The sequence below is a fragment of the Amphiprion ocellaris genome, chromosome 4 (assembly GCF_022539595.1).
Source record: "Amphiprion ocellaris isolate individual 3 ecotype Okinawa chromosome 4, ASM2253959v1, whole genome shotgun sequence".
Classification (NCBI taxonomy): Eukaryota; Metazoa; Chordata; class Actinopteri; family Pomacentridae; genus Amphiprion; species Amphiprion ocellaris.
In genome coordinates, this window is record NC_072769.1 from 27786011 (window position 1) to 27799062 (window position 13052).

At 41.0% G+C, this 13052-nt stretch overlaps 1 protein-coding gene across 4 annotated transcripts in view; it reads left to right on the forward strand.

Moving 5' to 3' along the window:
* Positions 1 to 7987: 7987 nt before the first annotated feature.
* Positions 7988 to 13052, forward strand: part of sdk1b (sidekick cell adhesion molecule 1b) — a 296949-nt gene continuing 291884 nt past the window's right edge. For all 4 annotated transcript variants that reach the window (XM_055009968.1, XM_055009969.1, XM_035943818.2 and 1 more), the window contains exon 1: positions 7988 to 9387. In XM_055009968.1, the coding sequence (XP_054865943.1) occupies positions 9231 to 9387 (157 nt within the window). In that variant the 5' untranslated portion in view covers positions 7988 to 9230. The remainder of the gene's footprint in view (positions 9388 to 13052) is intronic.

Consider the following 13052-nt stretch of genomic DNA (forward strand, 5'->3'; position numbering starts at 1 on the left):
AAGCCGCTCATTAGCTCCACATGCGCCTGTATGCGCCGTCACATGTTGGTTTGTTGCGCGGGCACGCACGGCTGTGTTGATTGCTGGCACAGAAGTCATTAGCCTCGTCAAACAGGTGTTAAAGAGACAGGGGATGCTCTCAATGTTTGCCTCGGAGAGAATAACCTAGATTGGTGTCATCGTTCAGCCCTATCACAAAGCCCTCTGTGGAGGTCATCCCATCGCTGCACTGTGAGTGTGTGGAAAAAAAGAGTGGGTGAGCACTGTGTGTGTGAGTGGGTGAAAGTGGAGAGTAAGAGAGATTTGTAGAGCTGATACAGCTAGACGCATCGATATAGACATCCACACACATGTCAGGTTAGATATCTGTAGGAGGTGATTCTACAAAATGAAGCATGGTGTGCACAAATGTGTGTGAGTGTGCGCTTGTAATTATATGTGTTTCTCTCTGGGTGAGAAGCCATAACAGGATACTTTGGTGACAGAGAGCAATAGGTGAATTGGAGGTAGAAAATGCAGTGGTAATTGTACTGGATACACAGGTAATTGGAAGCTAAATTGGCTTCAGAATTAAAACCTGTGAGCACTCAGTCTGTGTATTGGAACCAGATAACCCACCATATGTGTGTGTGTGTGTGTGTGTGTGTGTGTGTGTGTGTGTGTGTGTGTGTGTGTGTGTGTGTGTGTGTGTGTGTGTGTGGGCATCAACTCTGAAAAACAGTGGGGGAAGTATATATACATGAATGACTAATCAGAACTGGACGCCTTACAAGACAAACCCAATAACGTTATGCAAAATTAATGCTTGAAGAAAAGATTCCGAGCTGCTCCCAGTTTTAATTTGTAAAACATTGTGTTTTATTAAACCAAACATTCATTGCAACTTCTTTTATATCACGTCTTCAGTGTATGTTCCTGTGAGTCCAGTTGGTCTTGACAGCAAAGATTTAAACATGAAAGCTCAATCTTGACCTCAGGAACACATAATGGTAGTAGAATATTCTAAAGTCAAGATTTAATGGTTTTAATTTAAGGATTTCTTAAAAGCTTTTGACCATATCAAATGGCTTTCTTCGAGTGTGATGAATTGCCTCTGATATTTGAGAATAGGGGGATTTAAATATTCTCATCTTAGTTCCATTTGCTAAAGAAGGGTTTGAGAAACAGTCGAACATCTATATCTATGTATAATGTAACAATACTGTTAAAATTGGAAAAGGCCTAGAAGATTATATTAAAAATGACTGTTTATGCTGCAAACTCATATGTTTTAATTATCTTTTTTTAAGATTTAAATGCATTGTATTGATCCCAAACAGCTCCTACAGTAATCAAGCTTCTAGAAGAAATGCAGAACAGTCATGAAAATTATAATTGTGAAAAGAAAGCCAATATAACTGCTGTCACATTTTTAAAAAGTACATCAAATTTTAATTACTTCATTAAGCTTACTAGTATCTGATGGATGAAAGTTTTGTACTTTATTGCAGTATTTTCCATCTTTTCTGTTGTTTTGTGTGTATTTTCCTGTGTTGTGTGTTTATATGGAGCACTTATCCCTGCTCAGAAAACAATGAACAAAATCAATAAATTAAATGTATTTTTAGATTAAAAAAAAAAAAAACAAAAACAACCCAATGAACTCAGTGAATATTTAGTGGAAACATGCCTCCAGTCAGGTGGCTTGCAGAGAAAATATAAAAAAATAATAAAACAATCCACTGGATCATCTTTAAATATCAGCCTCTCATTAAGTCTTGGTTCTGTGCTTTCTAGCTTTGGGGTGAGTCATTCCATTTTATGAATAGTCATTGAGCAATTATGGATGTATCTTATATGAATAACTGAAATGAATTTTAAACTTTCCAACAAAATCGCTCTCTTTTTACAAGGTTTTTATCAAATAAAATCTAGCCTGATACACCAGAGGCTAAAATATGGACAACTTATTACCTCCAACATTTTCCTTTATGAATTTTCAGTCTTCTTTCAAATTTATGATTCGGGTCAGTTCTGGAGAATATTTCCCTTGCAGCAAAATGTGTTAAAATGCTACTTACATTCATTCACATAACATTATAGCAATATCCAAGACCTGCCTCAGCTGAAACAGGACAGATAGCAGAGGGTTGTAAATGAGAGTTTTATTACGAACGTGGGCTCGTGGAGGAATGTGAATGTAAAGGCAGTCAAAAAGAGTTTGAAGAGAAAAGGGAAAGTGGAGGTCAGAGGTGACTGGGGGCATCGTCGTATTTAAAGCGTGATAATGTATTCTTTTGAACAGCACCTCGCTCAAACTCAAGGGCACCAGACAAAGTGGGACAGAAGGCTGTTTTAAAAAAGTCATGCTCACAAACAAAAAAGAAAAAAAGTAACTCCATGAAAGACAGACAAAACCCACAGCAGCGTATGAGCAAGCTTGAAGGTTGTGCAAACAGTGATGGTATCATAGCAACTGGCAGACATCCAAAATGTAGGAGCAGTCTGTCGCCACGCTCAAACATACTACCATTTGGCTGGTGTGGAGGAAGGTGGAGATGGGTGACTGCGGGAGCAGGCAGGGAGGCTGAAATCCAAACATACAAAGACCACTGGGAGGGTGGAACCGGTCAGCCAGGTGTGCAGCTGCTGAATTTTCAGCACCTTGCAGGTGAGGGGAAGAATCTCAGCAGACATGCAGAGTCTGACAGGCAGGCTGTTGGAAATTTTTGTTATTTGCAGCGAAGTAAAGTGTGGTACAACCCCAATCAGACATACATTCACCAGCCACTTTATTAGGTACACCAATTCAATTGCTTCTTAACACAAATAGCTAATCAACCAATCACATGGAAGCAACTCAATCATTTAGGCATGTAAATGTGGTCAAGACAACTTGCTGAAGTTGAAGCCGAGCATCAGAATGGAGAAGAAAGGTGATTTAGGTGACTTTGAACGTGGCATGGTTGTTGGCGCCAGACGGATTGGTCTGACTATTTCACAAACTGCTGATTTACTGGGATTTTCACACACAACCATCTCTAGGGTTTACAGAGAATGGCCCGAAAAAGAGAAAATCTCCAGTGAGTGACAGTTGTGTGGACCAAAATGCCTTGTCGATGTGAGAGGTCAGAGGAGAATGGACAGACTGGTTGAAGATGATAGAAAGGCAACAGTAACTCAAATAACCACTGGTTACAACCAAGGAATGCAGAATACCATCTCTGAACACACAATACCTCCAACATTGAAGAAGATGGGCGACGGCAGCAGAAGACCACACCGGGTGCCACTCCTGTCAGCTAAGAACAGGAAACTGAGGCTACAATATTGCCTGGTCTGATGAATTTCATTTCAGCTGCAACATTCAGATGTTCAGAATTTGGCGTAAACAACATGGAAGCACGGACCCTGCCTTGAATGAACAGTTCTAGTGATGATGGTGGTGTAATGGTGTGGGGGATATTTTCTTGGCACATTTTTGGCTCCTTAGTACCATTTCAGCATGGTTTAAACTCCACAGCCTACCTGAGTATAGTTGCTAGCCATGTCCATCGCTTTATGACCACAGTGTACCATCTTCTTATGGCTCCTTCCAGCAGGATAATGCTCCATGTCACAAGCTCAAATCATCTCAAACTGGTTTATTGAACATGACAATGAGTTCACTGTACTCCACTGGTATCCACAGTCACCAGATCTCGATGCAGTAGAACCTTTGGGATGTGGTGGAACGGGAGGTTGGCATCATGGATTTGCAGCCAACAAATCTGCAGCAACTGCGTGATGCTGTCATGTTAATATTGACCAAAATTTCTGAGGAATGTTTCCAACACCTTGTTGAAAGTGTGCCACAAAGAATTAGTACAATTCTGAAGGCAAAAGGGTCCAACCTTTTACTAGCAAGGTGTACATAATAAACTGGCCAGTGAATGTATATTACAAAACAATTAGTCCTCTACACCGGGTTCTCTCTGACATTTGTAAGACAGTGATATAAATGCAGCTCACTCTTAATGTCTGGACTGATCAAACTTCTAAGATTTACACTTAAAGCAACAATTATCACTTTATTTTTATTTTATCACTTATGGCAATGTATCAAATGATGAATGTGAAGATGGATTGATGGTGGTGAATCTAAAGACAGCTCCCTTTGATTTGATGGAGCTTTGTAGTGTTTTACAGTTTAACTTCATTCTCAGTGCTTTCACAGCGCATTTTTAGCCGCAGCAGGCAGCTGTTGTACTTTAAGATCTCTAATAAACCCACCTACTCACCAGGCTGACAAGAGACGTGCAAATAAATAGTTTGCTTCTTTTATTTGGGTAAAACATCCTCTTCCATCACTGAATTTATCCTACATCTGCCATGTTATTTATTGGTGTGCTCCGGTAATGCTGTTATTCGAAAGTACATGTGATTTTTGATGTTGTCTTAATCTGTGTGAAATCCCTAATATTCCCACTAGCAATTATTATACACAGTGAAATGAATGAACAAAAAACAATATAATGTACAGTGTTTCTAATATACAAATGGGGATTAATGAATAGAAAATAGACTGAGATGTTCAAATCAAATGCAAATTGCAGGCTTACTCACTGGATTACCCACATTACTCCAAAAAAAAAGCATCATTCATCATTGGCAGTGATATTTTGTATACTCAGTGTCAGGCATTTTAAAGTGTTTGATCATCTCTATCCCTCTGCTAAAGTCATGTTGAATCTACCATCAATAAACCTACAATAAGAGACCTTTGGTGCTCTTTTAAAAATTGATTATTTTAAGATGGAGGGCATTCACAATAAATTAGCCTTTCGTTTGCAAGTAGGAGTGAAAGTGAAGGACTTAGTTTTTTTTTTACTTTAAGCTGTTGAATAGTGATTGTGAAGAGTGTACTAAAGAACTGACACGATTTTTTCATTATTTCAGGACTGTGAACTCAGATCATAATCTATAAAATACAGCACCTTCATCTGTACTGCAGCACACTGGACTAATGTAAATATCATCTAAGTCTATGCACACAAACACACACACAACTGCACTTTTGTATGATGTACACTGCACTTTAGTTTAAGATCTCGACCTCATTCTTTATGAAATTGTGACATTTTTCCTAATTTTCTCTTGTTTTTTCCCGAGATTTGTCCTTTATAATGCCTAATTGCTATTGCACAGCCTTTCACTACACACACTGTATGAGCATGTTTGTTGACAAATGAAAACTCTTGAATCTTGAATTCCTTGTATCATATTTGGAAGCATTCCTTGTTTGTACTCATTCATTTATTGCTGCTCTGTGTATCACGTGATGCAGTTCTGATAGTAATTTGGAAGTTGAACCCAGCAATTTGGCTGTTTGAATGTAAAACACAAAGCAAAATCTAGAACATAGCACCCTTCATCTGTACTGCAGTACACTGAACTAATATGAATATGTAAATAACTTGCAGGTCTTTGCGCACACACACTCACACTCACACACACACACACACACACACACACACACACACACACACACACACACACACACAACTGCACTCTTGCACAACATACACTGCACTTTAGTTAAAGATCTCAACATCATTATTTATGAAATTGCAATGTTTTCTCCTAATTTTCTGGGGTTTAAAAAAATTTTTTTTTAAAGATTTGACCTTTATAATGTCAAGTTGTTATTGCACAACCTTGAGAACAGTCACTTGTTGACAAATAAAAACTCTTGAAACTTGAATTTCTTGTACCATGTTTGGAAGCATCTCTTGCCTTTACTCATTAATTTATCGCTGCTCTGTGCATCATGTGATGCAGTTCTGATCGTAATTTGGAAGTAGAACCCAGCAATTTGGCCGTTTTAATGGAGAAGATGCAGAATTCATCCATATAGCACACTGGACTAATGTAAATATGTAAATAACATGTAGGTCTATGCACACAAACACACACAACTGCACTCTTGCACAACATACACTGCACTTTAGTTTAAGATCATCACTTCATTATTTATGATATTGTCACTTTTTCTAGTTTTCCGAAGATTTGTCCTTTTTATTGTTATTGCACAGTCATGAGAACAGTCACCTTGCACTTCACTGCACAGACTGTATGAGCATGTTGACAAATAAAACTTTTGAAATTTGAATTTCTTGTACTACTATTACTTGCTAATTTGGAAGTAGAACGCCGTGATTCAGGCGTTTTAATGCGGAACGCAGGACAAAATCCAAATCGACTCTGCAGATTGAGCCACAGGACCTTCTTGTGGAAAATTCCCAGCAGCGTCACAGCCACTTCAGGGGAAACAAAGTTGGAAGCCAAATTGCCAAATGAGGCCGGACGGAAAGATTAATGAATGTGGTGAGGTGGAGGTGCTTGAAGGGAGTACGTCGAGGACAGCTAAATGACGTGGGGAGACTGTTTGGCCACTCGGGGGACGGAAAGTCTGTCTCTGAGGATTTATTGAGGCAGTAAATGATAAGGTCACTGTGTTGTAGGCTTTAATATTAATGTGCCATTTAATGACCCTCACCATGGAAGAAACTAGGTTATCAGTAGTACTAAGATATAGCTCCGGGCAGCTATTTTGTAAAGTGTGTGTAGCTGGACCTCTGGTTTCTTCAGAGAGTTCCTCCTTCATCAAATAATGTACAGTGAGGTTTCTTTGAAGTAAGCAAGATGGAAAACTCCCCAGATTCTTCTTATATGTAGTCACCAAGATACAAACTCTCTAATAAACTGTAACCAAATAATAAAAACAACCTAATAATATGAAATTCCTAATTAAGATAAGCCCACAGTGGGGAAATTTTAGTTACAGCAGCAAGCAGTGCAAATATTTAAGCAATGAAACATAAAAATGAAAATATGCCAGTACAAGTTCTGAAAAATAACATTACTGCATATATTAGTGGATTTTGTGATGGATAGAAGTAGTATTAGTGCACAGACTACAAAGAAGTAGAAAGAATCAGAATCAGCTTGGATGGCCAAGTACACAACGTACAAGAAATCTCGTTTTGGCCATTGGTGTCACTCCAGGAATAAGGAAAAGAGAATAATAAAATAACTACAGACTACATGTATATGTATATATACATAAGAAATAATAGAAATACTAGAAATAATCCCTGAAGGGAAATTCGTTTGTTACAGCAGAAAAACCATAAATACAGATAAATAAGAAGAAATATGCAGTAAGTAAAAATAAAATTTAATTATAAATATAAAATGCAAAATGCACAATAAGTGTAGTATATGCTCTGAGATAAGATAACAAAAGGTTAGTAAAATATACACAATTACAGAGAGGTTAGTAATTTAATAGAAAAAAAACAAAGTACAAAATGCAATGTGTCTAAGTGCATGCCAAGGTCCAATGTCTATAAACAAATAAATAAAATAACACAAGTAAAAAAAGGAAGATGTAAACTAAATAACAAGCAGAAAATGAATTGAAAGTAAACAGATGTTGCCCAGAAATATTGCACTTGCAATGATGATATTGACAGTGACACTAAGTAAAAATATCCTGCGTGAAATAAGAATGTGAAAATGTTCTGAAAGTGTTTTCTGTGTAGTGCAAATAATGTGCAAGAGTGGAAGCAAAAGAGCGCAAAGGGCAACTTGAAATGACAGAACCAGATCAATATAAACAGAAGTAGCATACATAATAAATAAAATATTAATAAATCTCATGATATTGACCTAAAAACGTATAAATACTACAAATGGTTGTGTATTATGAGAGAATATTTAATATGAGATGTTTTCAGTGAGGGAGGGTGTGTGTGTGTGTGTGTGTGTGTGTGTGTGTGTGTGTGTGTGTGTGTGTGTGTGTGTGTGTGTGTGTGTGTGTGTGTGTGTGTGTGGGGTGGGGTGGGGGGGTCTACCATGCTCTCTGTACTGGCGTTGCTTCCCGCCCCCTAATTCGGATCAGCCAATAGGAGCAGCGGGAGCAACGGACTCCACCATTCAGCGGCGACGGATGATAGTGAATGGAAGTTTAGTTTTTGAGTTTGGGGATAGATCAGGGGAGCGATAAACAGGGAGAGTCGTAAGAACAGGCGGCATCAGTGTGAAAAGTGAATTTAAACTAACAAATACCGACACTCAGGCGGGAGGAAGTCGACTAAAACCAAGCAGGAGAACTCTCTCTCCTCCCCAAAGCCAAGCAGAGAGGAGGGTGGCAGGTGTTCAGTTGGGAGAGACGTATCGCCTCAGTCGGCTCCCCGAACCTCAACAGGGTGCCGACGCAGAGGAAACCGGAGGAAACCGGCGGAAAAGCTCGCTAACTGAGCATAGAAACTCCCGTGAGTACGAACAGACTGACAAACAGCGCATTTACAACGTGTTTAAAGTAGCCGGACTCACTGTTTTTGGGGGGGATAAAACAGCGAAAGGCTCCGGTGTCGCAGGAGCAGCAGTGGCGTCGGTGAGAGTCACATTACCGGGTCTCTAACGGCCGTTTTTCCACGACACTTTTCCGGCTTTTGCTAACTCGCAGGTACAAAACTCCCGGTTGTTGTTGGGGGAAAATAAAAAAAAAAAACCACTTGGAATACGTTCATTAATCGGAAACCTGTTGGGTTTTTTTATTTTATATTTTTTAGCGTGTAACTCGGGGCACAAGTTAGCCTCTCCGCGTTTGGGGGAGCGAAGCTGCTTCCACCCGGTGAAGTTCAGACAACACATCCGCAGCTGAAGCGTCCTTCTGCGGTTTGTTTGCACACCGAATCCCCCGGTGGTATGAACGGAAACAATTACTGGATTGATTTTGGGAGCACGTTCTGAAGACGGATAATTTGCATGTTTTTTTGTTAATCGCTTCTCTGCTAATATAACCGGCTAAATGATCCGCGGGACAAATCACCGGTGAATACATCACAACAAGCGTGGATTTGTGGTTCGATGGCGCAGAATTAAGCCGATAAAGTCTAAAACACACTCAGATGTATTAATTCTGCGCTCGGATCAATCCACATGAGGATGAGGTGTCACAGGTCGCTCCGCAGCTACACACCCCGGTGCCGCCTCACCGTGAAGCCGCACAACTGAGGGACAAGTCCGCCTGTATTTGTCGGGGTTTTGAACGCTAGAGCCAGGGAGCCTCTTAGCAGCGACAGCGTGAGCTCTGATATCTGTTCGGAGCTGCCGGATCTCGGACTTCTTCTTGTGCAGGGCAGAGAGAGAGAGAGAGTTGCAGAAGCACCGCAAGCGGACAATATCGGCACCTTTCCCGCAGGATGCAACCGGGAATTAGCCGACAGCGTGTGGAGGAACCCGCAGCGGGGAGCCGGCAGAGGATGACGGGGACCGGGACGCCCCGGACGGGGAGCCGGTGCGAACCCATCTTGCTCCTGCTTCTTCTTGGCAGCAGCTGCCACATGTTGCATGGCCAAGGTAAGAAATTTAACTCCCAGGAGCGATGATGCACACTGAAGAATATTTCTGTACGATTCAAAATGCATAAGTTTTTTATTTGTCAGCATGCTCATACAGTATATGAAGTGAAATGGAAAGTGACTGTTCTCAAGGAAATTAGAAAAATGTCAGAAATGATAAGGTAGAACTTGTGCAAGAGTGCAGTTGTGCGTGTGTGTGCATACACACACCTACATGTCATTTACATATTTACTTAGTATTTATATATGTATTTAGGTATAATCACAGTGCAGCGTGAGTAGATAAGATGAGTGATTTATCAGAGCAGGTACAGTTTGTATTAGGTGAGATGTTTGTGGAGGAAGGTGATTGTTATTGAGTCAGTAACATTACTCCCCCCTCCCCTTTTTTGTAATTTAAATGAAGTTGATTGAGTGAGAGAGACAGATAACAGTGTAAATGACTGTTATTGTTATGATGCTTTGCATAGATTGTAAGATTATTGCATTGAGGATGTATATAGGGGGTGTGAGTGTTACAGTTTCCAGGCACTGATAATCCCCTTCTTAGTCAGTGACCTGCTTAACTACAGCCCTTGATCTGGCACAAACACAAAGACACACGCAGCCTCACACAGTATTAATTTAAGTTGTTTCCTATTAGTCCGGTGTTGACCCTGTTGCGCTTGCGCTGGCAGGTGTCCAGATTAGTGTGTGTGTTGTGTAGAGTAATTGTGGAGTGTGGCAGCAAGAGGAAAGACAGATGTGAAGAGATATTGATTCCTGACCAGAGCTGGAAATGGTGTGTTGCCTTGTTACATGCTTTTATGAGCTCTTTTTCCCTCTTGTAGCTGCAATATATGTAGAGAAATTGTGATGTTTGTGTGAATGTGTATGTGCGGCTGCGTATGTACCTCATGGGAGTGTGTCAGAGTGCAAAAACCAAAACACAGAAAAGGTCAGGCTCATGTTGACATGCCGTTTTCTCCGGGTCACAGATGGCGTGGTGGGCTGAATGTGAGGCTGGGGTTATATGGAGGGAGGAAGGGGTCTGAGGAATGTTTGTGCGTGTGCATATGTGTGCATGTGTGAAAGAGAGGTGGGGGTGGGCTTATGTGCAAACACGTGTGCTCTTTAAGCGACGGAAAAATGCCCTGTGAGAGTGTGAAGAGAGAGAGGAGGAATGGTGGGGTGAGAAAGTCCAGAGTGTGGTGAGGGAGAAGGCATAGGAAGGAGCAGGTGGGGGAGAAGGGAGTGGTAGGGGGTAAAGAGGAAAAAATGTATAGCTGGACGGGGGGTGTCGGAGAGGGAATGTGGCGCACCGTGGTTGTCACTCAGAAAGCTGTGCCTGCAGTTCAATCGATGACGACGGTATGACAACACTGTGTCTCAAAAGTTGCTCGCTTCTTTCCCCACTCTCCGTCTTCCTCCCCTCCCGCCGCCTCCCTCCCTGCAGACTCAGCTCCTTCCGTCCCCCTATTAATGTCAAGGTCTCGCCACCACACCCCCAGTTTTCCCACCCCTCAAAAACCCGCCGCCCCCCTTCCAACTGCCCCTGCTCTGGGGGTAGAGGGGCTGAATTGGAAATTAGTGAGACAGATTTGGGGTTAGGCTGGTTTGTGGTGTAAGGAGGGGAGGGGTGGGGTTATTGATTTGATAAGCTGTGCCAAGCAGCCAATCGAAAGCTGTAGATTTTCCAGGTTCCGACCCCTCTATCCCCAGCATTTATTAGGACGTTTTATTTTAGGAGGAAAAGGATGAAATTCATGAGCCAAGGTTGATCCTCCTGATCTCCCTCTCTCTCTCTCACCCTCCTCCCCCGCTGCCCCTCTCCCTCTTTCACTCTCTCCTTTCCTCTCAGTCAATCGATGCCCACACCCCTCCTCATAAATGCGAGGGTTTATATGAGCCAACGCTCGTCTCTGGGAGCACATTTAAATAAGCTCATCGATCTTTCATTTTAGAGTTTAAGTGACGGCAGCATTTTACTGTCTCTCCCCTTTTCCTCCACCTCTCATCTGCTCACCTCTCCACCCTCCTTTCTTTATTCATAACTTGTCCGTCGTCTTCAACCCCACTGCCTCTCTGTTGCTGAGTGGGTTCTGCTCCACAGCTGTTTGACTGATTCACAGACAGAGGCTCAATCTAGACATTATATTCTGAGTGAAGTCAAGGATGGGTCACATTGACTGTGTTTCAAAATGTCAATCATATTCCACATCACTAACAGAGTCTAGAAGGCCTCACTATCTTTAATAATGCTGCTGAAACATAAAAAAAGTGTGCCAGATTTTCTTATGACAGCCCGGTTTTAGCTTGACCATCATTCAGCATTTATATATGTATATCTGAATTGTCTTAATTGTTTTTATATACTGTGAACATTTTTCATTCTCTGGAATGGTGTGCTGTCTTGGCCAGGTCTCCCTCGAAAAAGAGAGTTTTAATCTCAAGGGACTTCCTGGTAAAATAAAGGGTAAATAAAAAATAAAATAAAAAAGTTAATTTTGGCTAACATTTTGAAAAAAACCCAAACCTGACAGGGCCATGTAATACTTTGAATGTGAAAATGCAAAGTCAGAAGTGGTTCATATAACAACATCGTTATGAACTATTAAGCTTATAATATGTGGAGAATGATTTTGTCCTAGTTGTTAACGCGGATAATGATAATGGTGCGGAAGTAGGCAAAGTTCACTGAAAAAAATACTGCTGGTTGTCATTATTTATAAGCTTGCCAAAGGTAATTGCATAAAAATGTGGCTCAAGTATCCCAGCTGTTAAACCATTGCTCTTCTGTCTAGCCTAAAAAATACATTGATAGTCAAATTATTTTAAGTGTTACTGCTGAAGTTTAGTTTCTTGTTATGAATTAGGGAAGCTGCCTTGTTCTTCAGCCAGGCCAAGAAAAGACTTCCACTGCAATGCTGGCCCACTTAGCGGATCTATCAGTGTGTGATTAGGTTTGATTTGACACATGCCATTGGCTCAACTAAGCCAGAGCTTGGTGCTGATTGGACCACGGGGTATGCAAGTGAATTGAGGTCACAGATAGGACATTTTGATGGTGGGCTGTGGGCTGGGAAAGTTCTGAGCATGATGTCCAAACCCAAATCAAATAGACTAGCATGCAGTGTTACACACACACACACACACACACACACACACACACACACACACACACACACACACACACACACACACACACACACACTCAGTCCCACGCTAACATACACACTAAAGTCTTTCTCTCTCATCAGTGTCAAACGGTTACAGCGGACACGGAAATTTGCTTAAAAATTAAAAGCCTCATCTAACTGATTATCATTGTCCACATTTCACAGCCTCATCACGTCTTTTCTACATCTCTGACACTCTTATGTCTGTTCTTACATTTTTTATTTTCGTTCACGGATTGCCTGCTTTTCTCTGGCAAGCATTTGCAGCTTTTGAAAAATAACAGAAAACATTTAAAGGCAATATGTATCAGAGACTAATTGTCACCAAAATTTTTATAGCTCGCTCCATTACTTCGGCATGTAACTTGTGGGTTTTGATGTAGTCTAAACTAGTTTAAATCATATGATGATCTTTCCACGTAGGATTACAAAATACAATCTGGATCATAATTCTCACAGATTTGGCTTAACTCAGTCCCTTTCTGTATTTTTGTGTTCTTTCATT